At 44.3% G+C, this 20,754-nt stretch overlaps 1 protein-coding gene across 1 annotated transcript; it reads left to right on the top strand.

The window, feature by feature from the left end:
• The first annotated feature begins 14,220 nt into the window (after nucleotides 1-14,220).
• Nucleotides 14,221-16,692, top strand: LOC100690895 (5-hydroxytryptamine receptor 3A-like). Its single transcript, XM_019362172.2, has 6 exons — nucleotides 14,221-14,480; nucleotides 14,604-14,761; nucleotides 15,440-15,650; nucleotides 15,722-15,901; nucleotides 16,051-16,121; nucleotides 16,347-16,692. Exons 1-6 carry the CDS (start codon nucleotides 14,411-14,413, stop codon nucleotides 16,569-16,571), a joined length of 915 nt encoding a protein of 304 aa, XP_019217717.1. The 5' UTR covers nucleotides 14,221-14,410; the 3' UTR covers nucleotides 16,572-16,692.
• Nucleotides 16,693-20,754: the final 4,062 nt, after the last annotated feature.

Here is a 20,754-nt window from a genome sequence, read left to right as displayed (position 1 = left end):
AACAGAGTTAACAGCCTCAGAGGGGATTACTGTCTCTTTGGACTCTGCTGGTTGAGAAGCATAATGGGTTTTGGAATGATATTCAGAACTCCCCATCTTCCCCCACTAGAAACAATCTTTGACATTGAATCAACAGGATTTTCAGTAGAGTCAGATGCCAAATTAACACAAACTGAAGCAAAAACATAATCGTTAACGGCACAACTGGAGGCCCTGATCACAGCATCAGAGTTGACTGTCTCCTGATTGGTGATTTCAGTACTGGAGCTAAACAGTTCAGAAATATGACCCTTATTATTTTCAAGGGAACAGAATTCAGTCTTTGAGTTCAGAACATAATCACAATCGTCATTACTGCTATCCTGACCAGGAACGCTGAGATCAGGCGAATCGTCCATGTTGAAAGCAGCCAACCCCAACTCACTCTCTTGATTCTACAGCTAAGGGTCTGGAGTAAATATCAGAAAAAGAGTCAATTTTATTCACCACTAGACGGTTCGTGGACAACAACACCACCGGTGGCGTTAGCTGTGGAACGTCCCCAGGCTCACACTTGAAGCAGTGATGGCAGGAATGTCGCTTCCTCCTGGAACAAGGACAGAGGGAAGCTGACGCCACTGGAGCCGAAGGTGATGTGGTGGTGGACTCCTCAGACTCTGACCACATCCTCGCCAAAAATGATGCAGGTGACAGGAGGTCCGACTGAAGTGGTGAGGGTGAGTGGCTAGTCTGTGGTGGAGACGTGGACGCAGGCAACTCCGGGCTGGGGCAAAGTGAACCGACTCTAATGTCTTGATAACAGTGGGTGGATTATATTCTTAAACTTAGTTACAGCGCTTTCAGAAAGACATCTACTTTGATGAAGCCTACTCCACACTGCTGTGTAATCAATTATTGTAAGTTTAAATGTTATGAGGAAATGATGAGACAAGAGAGGGTTTTCAGGAAATGTTCATTTTCTATGGCATATGTTAAAACAAGATCTAGAGTGTGATTAAAGTGGTGGGGGGTTCTTTGACACTTTGAGAGAAGCAAATTGAGTCTAATAACAGATTAAATGCCGTGCTGAGGCTTTCATTTTTAGCATACACATGGATGTTTAAATCACCCACAACAATTATTTTATCTGAGCTGAGCACTAAATCAGATAAAAAGTCTGAGAAATCAGACAGAAAAGCCCAGGTGGACAATAGATGATCACAAATAAGACTGGTTTTTGAGTTTTGCAGCTAGTGTGGACAAGGCTAAGCTATGGGGCGCCGTTTGTAAAGTGAAACATGCTGAAATTAACGGCAACATTTTTCCACATTTAGCTCAAAACCTTACAAAAACATGTTTTTTTGAGTTATTTTTTTTACAACATTTAGTAAAATATTTGTAACTTTTCATATTTAAAACACAATTTTAAATGTTAAATCTAAATATTATATTTAAATCTAAATCTAAATGTTAAATCTAAATATTATATTTAAATCTATATGTTAAATGTTAAATCTAAATGTTACAGGAAACTAAATATTTAGGCTAACATGCAAATTTATTGTATGGATCAATGGAAATACCAAAATAAAAGCTTTACGAAAACCTCCGGTGCAAAAGTGTGCCGGTAGTGGTCAGACTGTGTCTGCTCTCCCCCTCACTTCTCACCGCCATGAGCTGCTTCCAGGGCTGGACTGGGACAAAGAATCGGCCTGGGCATTTTGACTAGAGACCGGCCCACCAGGTATTACAGGAAAAGCCATAAAGCCTTTGAATGAAAACAAACGCTGTTGTGACAGTGATGTACACTGTCTTGTTGGTATATGTATGATTTCTATACATTTTACATCAGATAAAAACTTTGGTTGTAAGATTCAGATAATTATTTAATAAAAGCGAGACATTTTAAATGAGAATAAGAAAGAAAAGTATTTCTTTGTGCCCCCCTTTCCCTGTTAATGCCCTACCTGCCCCCTTGCAAAACTTTGGTAGACCCGCACCTGCACAGTTACCAGCTGTCAGCTACTTAGAAAAGAATCCTTGTGTTATTTCTCAGTAACAGACCATAACTTCCCTTCAACTCATCCATGTCACCTAAAAGGTAATCCTGTTTCTCCTTCACCTGTTCAGCCCTGATGATTCAGTAAGGACATCTCCTGGTTTCATCTTCATGTTTCCCTCTCACCAGATAACCAAACCGATATCATGACCAGCAGCTTTTACAGCCTTGGCTCCAGCAAACATCAACTGATACTAGAAATTAATATTAAATAAATTCTAACAACAGCTGATCAAGCTTAAACGTGCTGCTGTTGTTTAGCGCGACATCCGCTGGTTTCTTCTTTCTGGCGCAAAGTGGGCAATCACCACCATTTAACATTTAGATTTAACATTTAACATTTAAATGTAATATTTAACATTTAGATTTAACATTTAAAATTGTATTTTAAATATGAAAAGTTACAAATATTTTACTAAATGTTGTAAAAAATGACTCTTTTTAGAGCTAAATGTGGAAAAATGTTGCTGTTAATTTCTGCATGTTTCACTTTACAAACAGCGCCCCCTGAGCATCAGGCTTTCAAATGAATTAAAAGTTTGTCTTGGCCTTTGGTTGATTAATAGGCTGGTGTGGAAAATTGCTGCTACAATGCTACGGTACCACGCTGGAATTCAGTGAGCTCCTAAGACCTCATTCTTTAGCAAATGTATATAGACGCAGTCTGCATGTCTAGGTCCTTGATTTTATACACCTGTGGCCATGGAAGAGTCTTAAAAGAAGTGATAGCAACTGGTCACAGAAGATGCATTGTTTTGTTGCAAAAGTGTTTTCTCATAGGGGGTCATATGACTGTTGGGATTTTCTGTGTTTTCTTTGTATTATTGTAGGGTCTTCACCTTACAATTTAAAGCACCTTGAGACAACTGTTGTTGTGATTTGTTTCTTATGGCTGGGTGTGGTCTGTGGCTCAGCTGCAGAGGAGGGGTGGAGCAGTGGGTTCAGGGTGTGGTGTCAGGGGAGTCTGACACGCACCTGGCCTCCATCAGCGAATCATGCCTTCCCTTTCAGAATGGTGCTGGCGTGTGAGTATGTGCAGAGCACCTGGAAAGCTGCTTGAGCTACGTAAAGGTGAAAAAAACCTAACAAATAAAAGCTATCAGAATGTGCAAAGCTGGTATGTGGGTCTTCTTTCTGTCACAGTGCTATATAAATAAAACTGAATTGAAATTAATTGAATTGGATGGCAAGACAACTTGGAAGTTTTGTCTTGATACATCCTCATTTACCAGGTAAGAAAATCCCAGAATGCTGGTACTGTTCATCTGCATGTTGTTGTTTCATCCAAATGACTTCATCAGTCTGAAGGGTTAGGGTTAACCGTTCTTCAGTCTAAAGAAGAGTACAGAGCACTGAGTTTAACATGTTTAATTACTTGCAAGGGAGCAATAGGATACACATTGAAAGTCTATACGGGTGCACATCAGGACGATCCTGTTCCTTGATCCCTCTAATCACACACTTATTATGGGAAAAGATATGTGGCAAAAGAAATCAGTTTAGTTACACAGTGAGCTAGAATAGAATACTAATGGTACTCCAATAACAGGTAGCAGAAAGTAAGACAAAACATGAAGTGAGGGACAAGCAGAGACAGAGTGAGAGATACATTTCCTCAGCTTTTTTGAAGTGTCAGAGTTTTACCCCTGATACTGCTGGATAAACAGAAACTCACTCAGGAATGAGGTCACACAGAGCTCAAGTTTTCACTCGCAAGAGGGAAGCAGTTGTCTCCAACCCACTTCAACTTGCTTTCCCCCTGCAGGTTGTTTTTATTGTTTACACACATGAATATTCATAAAGCTTGTTGCTGTATTAACTAAGACAAATTACTATATATGGTTACAAAGTGTGTTGTGCAAGCGTGGTTATATGATGTGAGTGGTTATACGATGTGAGTGCAGCCCTCCCAGGATGTTGTCGTTATCTTGTCCCGCCAGGTGGCTTCCTTCATTGTGTAGAGTCTGTTCTTCTCAAGGCTGCTTGTTCCCTTTATGGAGGTTGTGCACGTACTCATATTCGTTGGTTACATAGGCTGTATCCCAATTCAGGGTCTGCAGCCTTAAAGTACGCAGCCTCAACGATCCTCAAGGGCCGCGTACTTAAAGACCGCTAAGGCCGGAAGTGCGACGCTTGTGAAATGGGACGGTCTAGCCTCCGTCGCGCTGCCCAGGTTGCCTAGCAACCATAACACCAACCGCTGGAAACGTTTCATACAGCTTTGTTTGACAGAAATGAAGGAGAACATATTTTGTTCGTGTGTTTGTTTCTACACGAGCTTTGTGTGATTTAATAAGTATCTGAGGCTGAGACCACAGGACTGTAAAACATGATTGTTGGCCTTCAGTTCTGTACTGAACAGTCATTTAAGATTAGCTAGTAAATAACAATTAGCCAATGTTGTTCATGAGACTAAAGTCAGTGTAAATATGATATGGCCAATATTATAGTTATTATATTAATCATCATAAGTTATTACAGCAGTGAGTTTGAACTCTCAAATCAAATCACTTCTATTGTCACATCACATGTGCAGGTACACTGGTACAGCACATGTGAGTGAAATTCATGTGAGTGAACTCTGTGTCTAATACTGAGCTTCAGTAAAGATTCAAGTTGCAGTTATTTATATGACTTATCACCTTAAATCTTCACTCAAAGACAAGTATCTTTGACAGTGTATATGTAGATGTATTATATATAAGAGACAAATATTGTTCTTTTAATATGTTGGCATTACTAAATTTGGCTCAACGCTTATATGTGTAAAAAGAAAATGTACGAGCTGTGATAACTGTTTCTGATAGAATGAAGAGTAGACTGATATATTAAATATCCCTTTATTGGGTGAGAAAATCAGACCATGTCATAACTGCTTTAAGTCATACAGAATAGATATCAGAGCCTTAAACAGGCTGACTTCTGCTAAATGGGTCAAACTGGGCAGAAAGTATACAAACACATAACATCTCCATCTGTCAGCTGCTGCTGGCTCTTCCTCCTCCTCTTCCTCACACACTGCTGAGTTTGTCCTGGTGGATCATCAGGGGTGCAAAGCCTCACAGATGATGTGCAGCAGTGGCTCCCTCAGTCTGTCCTCACTCTGGACACTTGCAGTTGTCACACATGGAAATCAAATGTGTGATAAGCTGCAGGATTCAAACACAAGTGTAACTTATAAATACATGTTTATACTGTAGCGGGTCAGGGCTGTTTTGGGGTTCTGTTATTATAGTTCTGTTTCTGTTGTTATGTTGTTATGGTGATGAGTGACGCGCTTTCTCGGCGACTGTGTTTTCTGGTGAGAGAGCGCCTTTTTTTGTTGTTGTGTTGTTGTTGCGGCGCTGAGGAGGGAGGTAGCGGCAGTGTTCTCGGCAGAGAATATAAACGGTTGCTCCCAAGAAACCTCTGTCTCCTCCGTGTCTGAGCTCGCCACATTTGTGTCAGAAGTGGGATAGCTCACCCTCGCCATAATGGAGAGAGACATTCGGAGGCTGGAGCAAGCTGTCGAGGAGAGCATCCGCTGCTTGGGAAGCTGGCGATCGAGGAGAGAGGAAGCGAGCGGCCATGTAAGTCCCCCGACGGGTCCCGACGGCGCGAGCGCACCGCGGCGGCGGCCCGTCGCGACAGATGCTAGGGCAATGCGTCATGGGCTGCCTCTGTCGTCCGACACACCGAGCCCCGACAGCGAGCAGTGATGCCTGCAACGCCAGCTAAGGTACCGAAATAAAACGGGCTAACCCCGCTAGAGCCCTACCTCTCACAAGTACGGCTAGCCGCGAGGCATAATGGCTGGAGCGACGAAGAGGCTGCTACACACCTAGCGCTAGCACTGGAAGGAGATGCACTGCAGGTACTCCTTGACCTAGCCCCGTCAGAGCAGCATGAGCTCCAGGCCCTCACCATAGCACTCGAGAGGCGATTCGGGCAGCGGCACTCCACTGATCAGAGCAGAGAGCAGCTGACCAACCGGAGCCGTCGGCCGGGGGAGAGCCTGGGCACCTTTGACAAGCAGCGGACGTGTTGCTGCATGCTCGTCGTGGCTACCCGGAGTTCCCAGCAGCAGCCCGTGAGGAGCTTAGCCTGCATGCTTTTCTGCGAGGACTTTTTCCAGAGCGACTACGCCAACACGTCCGCCTGGCCATGCCTCAAACTCTCCGTGAGGCGCTCCTTGAGGCTGAGAGGGCCGAGCTGGTGTTCACCTCGCAACCTAACCAGCAGGGGCCCCCCCAAACTACCCCCAAATCAGAGTCGCAGACTGCGACGGGGAGGGGGAGGCCGCCGAGATATGCCAGCTGCAACCCTCGGTGCCCCGGAGGCGTCCCCGTCGACCGACCAACCGCTGCTACCGGTGCGATGAGCCTGGCCACGTGACGCGTGACTGCCCAGCACCTGCCCCGAAGACCAGGACTATGCAGCCCCCGGGAAACGGGGAGGGAGCGGTGTAGCGAGGGGACCACCGCTCCAGCTTCCTGCCCCCCTCCAAGGACGATGCACGGTGGTGGGCCGAGTTGGGCACCTCAAGGGACTCTACCTGAGCTGCTGTGTTGAGGACCAGCCATGCCAGGCCCTGGTGGACACGGGGTCCACCATTTCCCTGATACGACCTGGCGTGCTCCCTGGAACGTCCGGGCCATTGGTGAAGGGTTGGCCGCCCACCGACACCCAGCTGATGACGGTGACGGGTGAGAGGGCTGATATGCGGGGGAAGAAACTGTTGCGAATCCGAGTGAAGGATCTGGAGCTGGTGCACAACTTCTGGCTTGCTGACATTCAAGACCAGTGCATCATCGGCCTTGATCTGCTGACCCGCTGGGGGGCCTGCGTCGACACCGCAAAGCGGGCTATCACTCTTGGCACAGAGACTCTTGCCCTCCAGTGCAGTCAAAAGCAGGGAGCGGAGGGGACCAGAGCCAGACGAGACAGGCGTCGGGCAGCTGCTGCTCAGCAGATTTCGGGTGCCGGTGGCTTCGGGTCATCTCTACTCACCTCAGCCCCGGCCTCTCACCCCGACAAATCTCCCTCGACCGAGACAACCGAGGCTGTTGGTGACCTGTGGCAGCGCAGCAGCGTAGGTCTCAACATTGACCAGCGCCAGCAGTTGAGGTGCCTCCTGGACGAGAATGTGAACATCTTTGCCGCCAGTGACAAAGACTGCAGGCAGATGGGGCTGGTCCAGCACACCATCGACACCGGCTCTGCTCAACCCATCCGTCTGCGCCCACACCGGCTGCCCCTCTCAAAACGGCAGGTGGCGGAGGAAAAGATCCGTGAGATGGCTGCGGCTGGGGTGATCGAGCCGTCCAACAGCCCATGGGCGGCACCCGTGGTCCTGGTGGGGAAGAAGGATGGCAGCCCGAGGTTCTACGTGGATTTTCGCCGTCTCAATGCAGTCACCAAGAAGGACTCGTACCCACTTCCACGGATCGACGAGGCCCTGGATTACGTTACCGGCTCCAGCTGGTTCAGCTCCCTCGACCTACGCAGCGGCTACTGGCACGTGGAGCATTTGGGCTCTGCAATGCGCCAGCGATGTTTGAGAGGCTGATGGAGAGGGTGCTCGTGAACATCCCTCGTAGCCGCTGTGTTGTGTACCTGGATGACCTGTTGGTGCACGGTGGCGACTTCGACAGTACACTGTCTCACCTGAGCGAGGTCTTCAGCGCCATCCGTCGAGCTGGGCTGCGGCTCAACCCTGCGAAGTGCCGGCTGTTGGCGAGAGAGACTACGTTCTTGGGCCATGTGATCAGCGCTCAAGGTATCGCCACCGATTCCGTAAAGGTGGCTGCGGTCCGGGACTGGCCGACTCCCTCGAACGTCAAAAAACTGCGGAGCTTCCTGGGCCTAGCCTCCTACTACCGTCGGTTCATCAAGGGGTACGCGACGATAGCCAGCCCCCTCCACCGCCTGACTGACAAGGGCCAGCCGTTTGGCTGGGGTGATGCCTGCGCTGCGGCTTTTGCACAGCTGAAGGAGGCCCGCACCAGATCCCCAGTTCTGGCCTACCCCGACGCCCGGCAACCTTTCATTGTGGACACTGACACTAGCAATGTAGGAGTCGGGGCGGTCCTTTCCCAGCAGGGCGAGGCCGGAGAACGAGTGGTGGCATACTTCAGCCGTGCTCTGGGGCGAGCTGAGAGGAACTACTGCGTGACCCGGCGGGAGCTGCTGGCCGTAGTGCTAGCGGTGCGGCACTTCTGGCCATACCTGCACGGCTGCCGGTTCCTCCTGCGCACTGACCATGCATCTCTGACCTGGCTCCTGAACTTCAAACACCCAGAAGGTCAGGTGGCCCGCTGGCTGGAGGTCCTTCAGGGCTACGACTTCGAGATCCAGCATCGGGCTGGTCGGCAGCATGGCAACGCTGATGCCCTCTCCAGACGGCCCTGCATGGCCGTCGAGTGCCGCTACTGTCTGTGACAGGAGGAGCGGGCCCAGGAGGCGCTGGGAGTGGCTACTGCTCAGGCCACAGCCAGCGGAGGGGGGTGGCTCCCACTGACAACGCAGCAGCTGAAGCGGGAGCAGGAGGCCGACGCGACGTTGGTTCAGGTGGGGGCCTGGCTGGACGGGGGTGTCGGGTCAGGAGCCCGAGGTGAAGGCCTACTACTCCCAGCACAATAACCTGGAGACCCACGACGGCCTCCTGTACTGGAGATGGCGGGTCCCCGGTCAGGGCAGAGGTCTCCTGCAGCTGTTGGTGCCTCGGTCGCTGAGGTCGCAGGTGCTTGAGCTTGTCCACGGCTCAGTGGGGGAAGGCCACTATGGGAACACCAAAACTCTCCGCTGCCTCTGGGGACGGTTCTACTGGCCTGGTTGTCGACGGGATGTGGAACTTCACGTGCACTGCTGTGACACCTGCATGGCGCAGAAGGGCCCCACTCAACGCTCCACTGCCCCCCTTCAGCAATACTTGTTGGGGGCCCCGATGGAGCGAGTGGACGTCCTAGGGCCTTTCCCCGTTACGGAGTCAGGGAACCGGTACGTGCTGGTGGCGATGGACTATTTCACAAAGTGGCCGGAGGCATACGCGGTGCCGGACCAGAGTGCGACGACGATGGCAGAGAGGCTGGTGGAGGAGATGTTCGCCCGTTTTGGGGTCCCGGCTGAGCTCCACAGTGACCAGGGGCACAACTTCGAATCGAAGGTCTTCGGGGAGATTTGTCGGCGGCTGGGGGTGGAGAAGACGAGAACCACACCGCTCCATCCGCAAAGCGACGGCTTGGTCGAGCGTTTTAACCGCACACTGGCTACCCAGCTCGCCATTCAATTTTCAATTCAATTCAATTCAATTCAATTCAATTCAATTTTATTTATATAGCTCCAAATCACAACAAAAGTCACCTCACGGCGCTTTATATTGTACAGTAGATAGCACAATAATAAATACAGAGAAAAACCCAACAATCATATGACCCCCTATGAGCAAGCACTTTGGCGACAGTGGCAAGGAAAAACTCCCTTTTAACAGGAAGAAACCTCCGGCAGAACCAGGCTCAGGGAGGGGCGGCCATCTGCTGCGACCGGTTGGGGTGAAAGAAGGAAAACAGGATGAAAGACATGCTGTGGAAGAGAGACAGAGATTAATAACAGATATGATTCGATGCAGAGAGGTCTATTAACACATAGTGAGAAAGGTGACTGGAAAGGAAAAACTCAGTGCATCATGGGAATCCCCGGCAGCCTACGTCTATTGCAGCATAACTAAGGGAGGATTCAGGGTCACCTGGTCCAGCCCTAACTATATGCTTTAGCAAAAAGGAAAGTTTTAAGCCTAATCTTGAAAATAGAGATAGTGTCTGTCTCCCGAATCCAAACTGGAAGCTGGTTCCACAGAAGAGGGGCCTGAAAACTGAAGGCTCTCCCTCCCATTCTACTTTTAAATACTCTAGGAACAGCAAGTAGGCCTGCAGAGCGAGAGCGAAGTGCTCTAATAGGGTGATATGGCACTACAAGGTCATTAAGATAAGATGGGGCCTGATTATTTAAGACCTTGTATGTGAGGAGCAGGATTTTGAATTCAATTCTGGATTTAACAGGAAGCCAATGAAGGGAAGCCAAAACAGGAGAAATATGCTCTCTCTTTCTAGTCCCTGTCAGTACCCTTGCTGCAGCATTTTGGATCAGCTGAAGGCTTTTCAGCGAGTTTTTAGGACATCCTGATAATAAAGAATTACAGTAGTCCAGCCTGGAAGTAATAAATGCATGAACTAGTTTTTCAGCGTCACTCTGAGACAGGATATTTCTAATTTTAGAGATGTTGCGCAAATGGAAGAAAGCAGTCTTACATATTTGTTTAATATGTGCATTGAAGGACATGTCCTGGTCAAAAATGACTCCAAGGTTCCTCACAGCATTACTGGAGGCCAAGGTAATGCCATCCAGAGTAAGAATCTAGTTAGATACCATATTTCTAAGATTTTCAGGGCCGAGTACAATAACCTCAGTTTTATCTGAATTAAGAAGCAGAAAGTTAGCGGCCATCCAGGTCTTTATGTCTTTAAGACATTCCTGCAGTTTAACTAATTGTGTGTGTTATTTGGCTTCATGGATAGATAGAGCTGCGTGTCATCTGCACAGCAGTGAAAATTTATGCTATGTCTTCTAATGATGCTGCCTAAGGGAAGCATGTATAATGTAAATAGAATTGGTCCTAGCACTGAACCCTGTGGAACACCATAATTGACCTTAGTGTGTGAAGAGGACTCTCCATTTACTTGAACAAATTGGAGTCTATTAGATAGATATGATACAAACCACTGCAGCACAGTACCTGTAATACCTACAGCATGTTCTAATCGCTCTAATAGGATATTATGATCAACAGTATCAAATGCAGCACTGAGGTCTAGCAGGACAAGCACAGAGATGAGTCCACTGTCAGAGGCCATAAGAAGATCATTTGTAACCTTCACTAAAGCTGTTTCTGTGCTGTGATGAGCTCTGAAACCTGACTGAAACTCTTCAAATAAGCCATTCCTCTGCAGATGATCTGTTAGCTGTTTGACAACTACTCTTTCAAGGATTTTTGATATGAAAGGAAGGTTATTCCCATTCTCACCAGCCGCCACCAGCGGGATTGGGACCGACATCTGCCCCTGGTCCTTTGGTCGTATCGGACTGCGGTTCAGGAGTCCACGCCTGCCGCTTTGATGTTTGGGCGGGAGCTCCGGACGCCTGTGGATCTGGTGTTTGGGTCCCCCCCCGAACTGGAGATTGACGGTGGGCCAGAGATGGACTACTACAGGAGGCTGAGGGAGCGGCTGCAGGTGGTTCACGACTACACCTGCCAGGCCCAGGCCAGCGCCGGAGTACGACAGAAAAGAGCCTACGACACCAGGTGCCAAGGGGGAGCTTTCATGCCTGGCGACAAGGTTTGGGTGTACTGCCCGGTTCGCAAGATAGGAGTGTCCCCCAAACTGTGCAGTCACTGGCAAGGGCCAGCGGAGGTCGTGGAGCGGCTAACGGAAGTTGTGTACCGTATCCACATGCTGGGCTCAGGGCGCGTCGTGGTGTTGCTTTCACCGTACCGACCGCTCGCTCCGGCAGACGCCGGGGCAGGGGATGCTGGTGACACCCCAAGTTCTGATCCGAGTGACTTTTCCCCCGCCGGTCGAGACCGGCCGGTGCGCCAAAAGAAGGCACCTGGACACTTACAGGACTTTGTGTGGGGTAATGGGGCTGTCGGGGACGACTGACCCCTTAGGTGGGGGCTATGTAGCGGGTCAGGGCTGTTTTGGGGTTCTGTTATTATAGTTCTGTTTCTGTTGTTATGTTGTTATGGTGATGAGTGACGCGCTCTCTCGGCGACTGTGTTTTCCGGTGAGAGAGCGCCTTTTTTTGTCGTTGTGTTGTTGTTGCGGCGCTGAGGAGGGAGGTAGCGGCAGTGTTCTCGGCAGAGAATAATAAACGGTTGCTCCCAAGAAACCTCTGTCTCCTCCGTGTCTGAGCTCGCCACAATACTTTTATTCCACAATCAGAGAGAAAGAAAAAGAGAGAGAGTGCAGGACAGACAGACAGGTGACAGTCTCAGGTGTATACACTGCTACAAAACAGCACAAGAGAAGAAGGATTTAGTGTTTGTGTTATTACAGGTGCTAAACAAGACGAGTTCCCAGATGGTACAGTGGACACATGTGTGACTCCTGTGATTAAAGCATCTTTCTTTCAGCTTAACGAGTGAACCGTCAGCTCGCTCAAACACACGTTAAAGTCCGTTTGGCTCGACACCACCAAACAGAGGCAGCAATATCACATAGCTAACATTAACAGTGCAGTGAATCCTGCTTGTGCCGTGATATTCAGGACTGCAATCCGAGCAGCATTCACTGACTTTCAGCTTGTTGTGTTTGTGGATATATGACTGACTTTAATTATCCATAAAATCATCACATTCTCTGTAAGATTAAGGTCAACTATTGTATTATTATATTTTAAAGGCTTTAAAACCAAGTAAACGCTGAAAGTACAAACATCGCTAATGGCAAATAAGTTTGCCGACATGTGGCCAACAGTAATGTTTTAATGTTCCTCATTATTAAACATTTGCACATAAATAAGTGACATCATATTCAGTACTTACGTTTAACAGTTTACTCTTCGGCCGCTACGCTTCTGCCGTCTGCGGCAAAATCAACATGTTCTCACTCCCAAAGCCTAACATTTTACGCTAGGTGACAAATCGTCAACCTATTACGTTTTCGGCCACCCAACGCATTCCTACGTGACGACATCGGAAAACTGCGGACACATGAGAACCGTTTGGACTCAATCTACACATCTTCGCTTTTTCCCTCAAAATCGCTTGGGAAAACACTATTTCACGTCATTAAAGTGCTGGTTAAGGTTAGGAATAAGGTCATGGTTAGGTTTAGGGATAAGTTTAGGTTTAGGCTTAGGGATACGGTTATGGTTTGGTTTAGGGATAAGGTTATGGTTAGGTTTAGGGATAAGGTTAGGTTTAGGCGTAGGGACACGGTTATGGTTAAGGTTAGGAATAAGGTTATGGTTAGGCATAAGGTTATGGTTAAGGTTACAAATAAGGTTATGGTTAGGCTTAGGGATAAGGTTAGGTTTAGGGCTGCAATACAGGGCTGCAACCCGCCGCGCACCATAACAACGTGGAAGGTCGCCTTTCGCGTTCCTCAGGAACGCCGCGGGACGTGACAAAACGTCGGGATGCTACGCCTTGGGAGTGAGAACGGGCTGGCAAAATAATCCACAGTGACTACTGCGCTATGAATTATGGGATATGTTGGGCCACAAAGTCTACATCGCCACAGCCTTAAAATTCAGGGAAATGAAGGCCGCATTTCAGGGCCGCATTTCGAGCAGCCTTTGAATTGGGACAGCCTTCGGCGCGCCGCTGTGACGTAATCAGCCTTAAAATGCAGCCTTTAAGGCTGCAGACCCTGAATTGGGATACAGCCACAGGGAGCAAACAAAAGCATTCTAGCTTTTTAAATGGCAACCTACAACACATACATTAAACCTAACAAAAAGAGTGTTGCATAACTTTAATTTTTCTATCAGCCAACAAATGCATTAAGAAAAAAACTTACAGCTGGGAGTATGGGATTAGTGAAGTCAACACTGACATTTTTTAGTGTGTACAGTACATGCTGGGATGCTGGTAGGGGCATTTAAAAGAGAGTGGAGGACTGTTATCTATTTATTTTTTATTTGGTTTTGTTTTCCTACCATGAATTTGTGAATTTACTTCTCAGACAAGTTTTGATATTTTTTTTGTTCGGAATCAGCTCATTAGTGTCAGTAATGATAAGCCCAGAAATGAATGGGTTATTTATGTATTTTTTTTTTTTAACATTATAGGCTTTGATTTCTATTGTATTATTTCACCTGTAGTAAATTATTATCTTTGACAGTGAACCATGACCAGTACAGAATTTTTTAAAGGGTCATTAGCAAGAGTACAGGACTTGACTGCATGCTGAGATGGCAATTCAGCCATTTGATTCATGTTATAGCAGCTCATGAGTGAATGAACATGGTGCAATAAAAGTATTTTTAGAAGTATATTTTTCCAAGCACTTACATTTACTTGAGTAGGGTTAGGGGTTGCCACTTCAGCATGCAGTCAAGTTCTATACTCTTGCTAATGACCTACTAATCTTATTCAGGTGTGTTGCAACAGGGACACATGGAAACGTTTCAGGACACCGGCCCTCGATGACTGGAGTTTGAGACCCCTGCACTACACTATATGAGTGTACCATATTTTGTGCCATAATCTGTTTTCATGTGCTCTCATACAGGACAGACAAGGACAAAGAGACTAAAAGTCCTTATCTCTTAATTCACTGGTATGGTGGGGTCGAATACACAAATGAGCAGGTGGTGACAACTGCCTGCAGGATGCGTGTCTACAAATTTCCCTTTGATGTTCAGAGGTGCAACATCACCTTCAAGTCTGTCATGAATGCTGGTGAGTCAATATCAAGTTCTATTTACACGTGTTTTTCGTACTCTCATATATATAATCCATGAAATATCACAACATATAGTCCTTTGTTCATCTGCTCACATTTATTTTTCTATTCCATTTTAGATAATGAAATAGAATTAGTTTACAACAAAAACAATGAATCGATGACAAATTTGACACGCAGCATGATGTGGAACCAGTACGAGTGGACGTTCGAGGGCTTGACATCCACAAGTAAATCCAGTATTATATATCCACATCAAACTGCAGTTGTTTACACTGTAAGTACTTGTTAACCTCTTAGGTCCTGGCATCCATATATGGGGACATCACATTTTGAGCTTAGACCACAATACTAAATTTTGCAAAGATTTCCAAATAGCAAAGAGAAATTAAAAACGCATGCCATGAAAGAGTTTGGGTCTTAGGAGGTTAAAGCAGAAACACAGATGTGGAAATTGAGTCATTAGCCACATTTTAATAACATTTGTAATGAAAACAAAATTGCAATTCTTTTTGAAAGGGTTTTAAAAACTCAGCAAAAAAGTTGTTTTCCTTGTTGTTTTTTTATCCCCTGAAGCATACACAGCATTTATTGGACAAGTACTAGATTTCTTTATCCTCCTAACCCTCTTTTAAGTATAATCTGAAAAGGCCACAAAGTCCTGCAGTCACTTACCACATCCTCAGCACATCATGGCTTATACTGTAAACTTGCTGTTCCATACAGAAGATTATCAAAGTTTTCTCCTGCTATGCTGGAAAACAAAAACACATCTGTATCCAAACATTTTTTCATGTTTTTATAAGTTATCGGTCATATTTGATAGATAAATTCTTAGAGGAGGCACAATTACAGGCAGCACAAGCAACCAACAACAGCAAAGGTGCAATAAGGAATTCTTTATTATTATTATATATTATATATATTATATTATTATAATTATTTTATTGCACAGATCACGATGAGAAGGAGGTCAGTCCTCTACATTGCCAATTTCATTTGTCCAGTGCTCTTCTTCTTGGTTCTGGACTTGGCTTCTTTCCTGATCCCAGATGCTGGAGGCGAGAAACTCAGCTTCAAGGTCACTGTCCTGCTTGCTGTCACAGTGTTGCAGCTTATTCTGAATGACATTCTGCCCAGCACTTCAAACAGGGTTCCACTTATAGGTAACAATGTGGGGTTTATTTGACTGAACACATTAATAAATTACATTACTGACATAGTCTGCTCTCTTCAGCTATCTACTGCATTGGGATTTTTACTCTGATGCTGCTCAGCCTCCTGGAGACTATTGTGACCATGTATCTGATTGAGAAAGACTCTGCAGCCCATCACAATGAGATGGATGAAGAACAAAACCCGAGTGTAAACTGTGGAGACAAATGGTGCAAAGCCAACTTCCACAGCTGTGTTAGAGGTGAGGTTAAGCCTTTGGATCTAAACTCATGTAAACAGGTTTATCTTTAGTTATGGTATAAATACTCACACTTTAACAGCCTTTGCATGACAGTTAATTATATCATTTTAATTGTGTACCCTTAATCATTTTGTCTAATATCCTCCCAGGAAAGAAATCTAGTGACTGTGCATCTGTTTGTGATGAAAGTGCCGATGAAACACAATCTGTGACTGAAGAGGTGAGACTTTAGCTACACTTTATAGGGTTATTTATTTAAAGTGAAGTATAAAAATCATTGAGCTTGCATTTGAGAAATTACTTAGAGAAAGAGATCAAGATGTTTGTTTGTATATTAATAAAACCCCCTTTTATTTCAGTCACAATGGAAACAAACCATTGTGTCAAATGTGGTAACAGTCAGTGGCCGAACTTTCTTTAAAATGTAAAAACTAAACTTTTGCAGAGGAGCAACGACAAGCTGACAGAGGTGTCCCTTGGTCTTGAACAAGTCTCAGATGAACTAAGAGAGATTGGGCAAACAATAAGTCTGCTCATCGGTAACAGGAAGGAAGAGAAGTTCGGATACTGGGCCAGAATGGTTAAAAAAATCAACAAGGCTTTCTTCATTTTTTATGTCACAACAGTCACTGTATTTTTGTCAGTTCTTGTTTCATTGTGGACCAGCTAAAGTTAAAAAAAAATATGAAATCATTAAAACAGACAGAACTTATATATTTTTTTTTTCTCATAAATGTCATTAATTTCAATCAGTCCAAAGAAAACAAATGTCCCATTGAGTACAGGTTGGTAAGGTGTTCACTTCTTATAATATTTAGTGATCTGTTTAACATCATCAGAAGTACAGACCCACAGCTGAAGAAAAAAATCAGATATTTATCAGTGATTTCTGCTCCACTTTACTGTGGTGCTACTATTTAAAACATTATTAAAATGTACATTTATATTTAGGGTTGTGCAGTATGACAAATTATATCAGATGATAATATTAAAATGTCTGTTGTTTTATATTATACTTAATTGTTTATTTTGTCCCGTGCAAAAACAGTAATGTGATCCTTTGCCCTCCAGCCGAACATCTTCGAGTTTAACTTAGTCAAAATGCCAGATATTTGCTGTGCTATCAGATGCACCAACTAGCATTTATTTAAAGCTGTCACAAGAGCATCAAGTTTAGCAACAACATATGAGACACCCCAGCTAACCCTGCCTTACAGCCTAAATCACACAAATCCCTTTTTTTACCTGACACTGAAAAAATACTTGATCAACTTTACGTTATGGCACAACATTTAATGTGAAAAAGAATACTACCGGAACATTTCTGGCCACACAATGTAAATGTCCAGGTCAACAAAATGTACGATTTATGTGTGGTAGCTGTTTAAGCTAGCTATGTAGCATTTATCTTTGCTTTAAAGATAAGCTGTTTCTTTTTCTTCACTTCCCACATGGCGACATTATTTACCCATTATTTACAGATGGAAAATACATGTAGCCAGGGCTGGACTGATAATCTGGCAAATCTGGCATATCAGGCATTTTCCCGCAGGACCGGCGCACTTTTGATATACATACACATAAATATATATATATATATATATACATACACATAACTGAATTTACAGAAAATGCACTATATTTAATGTATGCTTTTATTGCGATATGAGGCCATATCACACAGCTTTATATTTCTACTCCTTAGCCTTTAAGCGATTTTCTTGTAATTATGGTGGACCTCATGTCCAATTTAAATTACATTTATTCTTTGCTTTTTGCAGTGAAAAATAATGTTTCAATATATATTTAGGACATATATTCATGTTTAATGTTCAGTAAGCTTCACCACAAGCATCTCAGAACCTAAATTAGATATTTACATATTGAATTAACTTTAAAATTTTAATCACATTGTTCTTCGTTGCTGTGACTACTCCTATTGTATTTTTTATTTTAGGCATGAAATGCAGTAAATAGATGATTTTTCAAATTATGTTAGTATATATTAGTAAACTTAGCTTAACATATAAGGAAATTAATGTATGCTTGATTATTTCTTTTTTGCAGCAATGCTTCTTGGCAATAAATCTTATACTGCTCAAAGCTTGTTTATGTCCCCTGAAATGGTCCCGCATTTGTAAGTGGGTTGAGCAGCAGAGTTGGTTATGTGGATTATGTTCAAACTGACCAAATTTTCTCTGTCAATACCAAACAACTTATTCTGCTATTGACTCCTATTTTAAACTTTTGTTTACGTTGGTACTGACAATCAGGTCTGTGATTGGCATCTGATTAACAGCACCTGGGAGCACAGACACTCCTAGAGTGGTTATCTTATGTCTGTTCCAAGCATGGCACGTTTGACTGATTTGTCCTATGGCCTGTGCCATTCAAGTTGGTGTTCTGCAAAGCCAACTTGCAGTATTATTTGGATTAAGCCCTAGTAGAATATGACATCACAAGAAGACTGTTTACGCACTCTCTCAGCTCTTTAAAACCGTAGAGGGGCTTCTACATATTTGTAGTCAAGGTTTACGGGACGATATGGCTGACAGCTCTCTATCCAGACAATTTGAAAGACACTGCACACAGTCAGTCTCCGATCTCGTAGGGATGGCAGGAGGCCTGCCATGAGTGCCCCTCACCATCAGGCTTATCCAGTGTCTGTAACATGTGCACCGGAATCTGAACATTTGGAAGAAAATTATGCTCAGCAGTGATTCCAGGATGGAGAAGTGTGGAGAAGGTGTGGAAAATGGAGTAACAGCTTTTGGCGGAGACAGTGTGATGGTGTGGGGCAGCATCTTCCTCACTGAAAAAACAAGGCTTGTCATCACTGGAGGCAATCTGAATGCAGAGAGATATCAAGATGAGGTTCTGCAACCAGTGGCAATGGCACATTTCCACAATCTGGGACCAAATTGATGACAGTGCTCGCCTCTAAAATGCACGACTATCAGAGGCTACCTCCAGAATTTGGGAGTGGTGATGATAGAAAGGACTGCCTGAAGTCCTGTCCTAATCCATATCGAACACATATGGGATCAGCTTGGGCATGTTGTTCTTTCCAAAATCACCAACACACCCACACTGGCTGTTTTGTGACAAATGCTTGTTGAAGCATGAAGTGCCATCCCACTGCGGTGTGTGACCAACCTGTTAACCAGCACATGGAGGTGGTGACTGGCTGTTGTGGTTGTACATGGCTCTCATGTTACTGAGGCCCCCATTTGATAAATTAATGAATTATTAAATTGCCAGTATTTCTTGTTTCTCCAGACTTCAATCAAACAATCCAATAAACAACACCAAACATAGAGTCAATAGCAGAATAAGCTGTTTTGGCATTGGTAGAGAGGATTTTGGTGAGTTTGTAATGGGCACAAGCCAAATACTCAACTTTACAGCTCAGTCCAAATCCCAATGCATTTTCCTTACAAACATGGCACCGTTTAAGGGGAAATAAAAAGTTTTTTCTAGAGTATAAGATTTATTACCAAGAGGAACTGTTACAACATAAGAAATAATTAAGCAAAAATAAATGTATTTACTTTTTCTGCTAATTTTATATACACACATAATGGATGTTTTTGCATGTTTTACACCATAGATACATAACACATACTCATTTATGACAACAGTTGCAGTAGTTAGCGATGTGTACCTGTTAAGTAATATACTGAGTGTTAATATTCTACTGATCTTGATCTCAAATACACAATGCATATATTAAATATACTGAAAGTGTAGCTCTTTTAAGACTCGTAACTCATGTGTTGTGGGAATATAAAACAATATAGCTGATTCCTGTTCTAAATTCTACATTGACACCTGCATCCTATAAAATTCATGTATTAGCATGATGGAATTAAAGTACAGAACATGTAAAGTCTTGAGTCACTTCTGTGTTATTTTTTTTTCTTTCATTCCAAGAGAGGTAGAATTTTTTTAAACAACTCTTGAGTAAAGATTCTCTAGGCTTTCTGAGGATCTTTCAGAGTTTTTCTTTGGACTTTGGCTGCTTTTTCACTTATTTTCAGTCCAGTCCTTAATAGACTGGTAGCTGATCATTTTCAGAATTAATGTGTTTTGTTAGTTTGCCACTTAACACTCATCTATGAATCATTCAAGCAAAAAGAAGAAAAAAAAAACTCAACTCAAGGTGAGAACTACTGCTGCATTTACATATAGCATAGAACTTGGCATAGATCCAATTTAATTTTAAATTGTATATTTAGACACATTGTTACTAGCAGCCTGTTCTAAAAATGCTCCAGATAACAGTTTGACAGGTGTAACAGAAACTTAAGCAATTACCTTGTTGGCAAAAAAAGGTAATTCCCAAAAACCTAGTACTTGAAAACGTGGTCTGGACAGACTTCTAAATCCAATTTTTAGATTGCAGTTGCTCAGCAAAGGTTAATCTTCCAGTCCAGTCTGGTAGTTAAAACCCAAGTGCAAACCTTTGATCTAAATATTTGTGTTCCTTTGTGTTTATAAATATTTTGATGAACTCGGACAAGTGGAAGACAAAAGAACTGCCAGGCATAACAAATTATATACAGCAAATATCCTTAAGAAGCAGGAAAAAAACAAAACAATCAACAACCTGACACAGCACCTAACAGATGCATCAGGCACTTCAGTTGACCCATCTGCTATTCGCTGAAGTCTTATCTGAAATTGTCTCAGTGGAAGGGCAGCTGTCATGTCCTTCTTAAATAAGGGAAACAGGGAGAAGATAGTATGCCAAATTAAACAATAATATTTAGTGGAATTGGGGACTTCCATGCAGTGCTACCCAGAACAAAGTTGGCATCAAGGTTTGTCATGTAAATGTGTACTTTGTTATT

Source organism: Oreochromis niloticus, linkage group LG8 (genome assembly GCF_001858045.2).
Source record: "Oreochromis niloticus isolate F11D_XX linkage group LG8, O_niloticus_UMD_NMBU, whole genome shotgun sequence".
Lineage (NCBI taxonomy): Eukaryota > Metazoa > Chordata > Actinopteri > Cichliformes > Cichlidae > Oreochromis > Oreochromis niloticus.
Note: the sequence above shows the minus strand (reverse complement) of the source record. Positions and strands in the feature narration are given on the sequence as shown.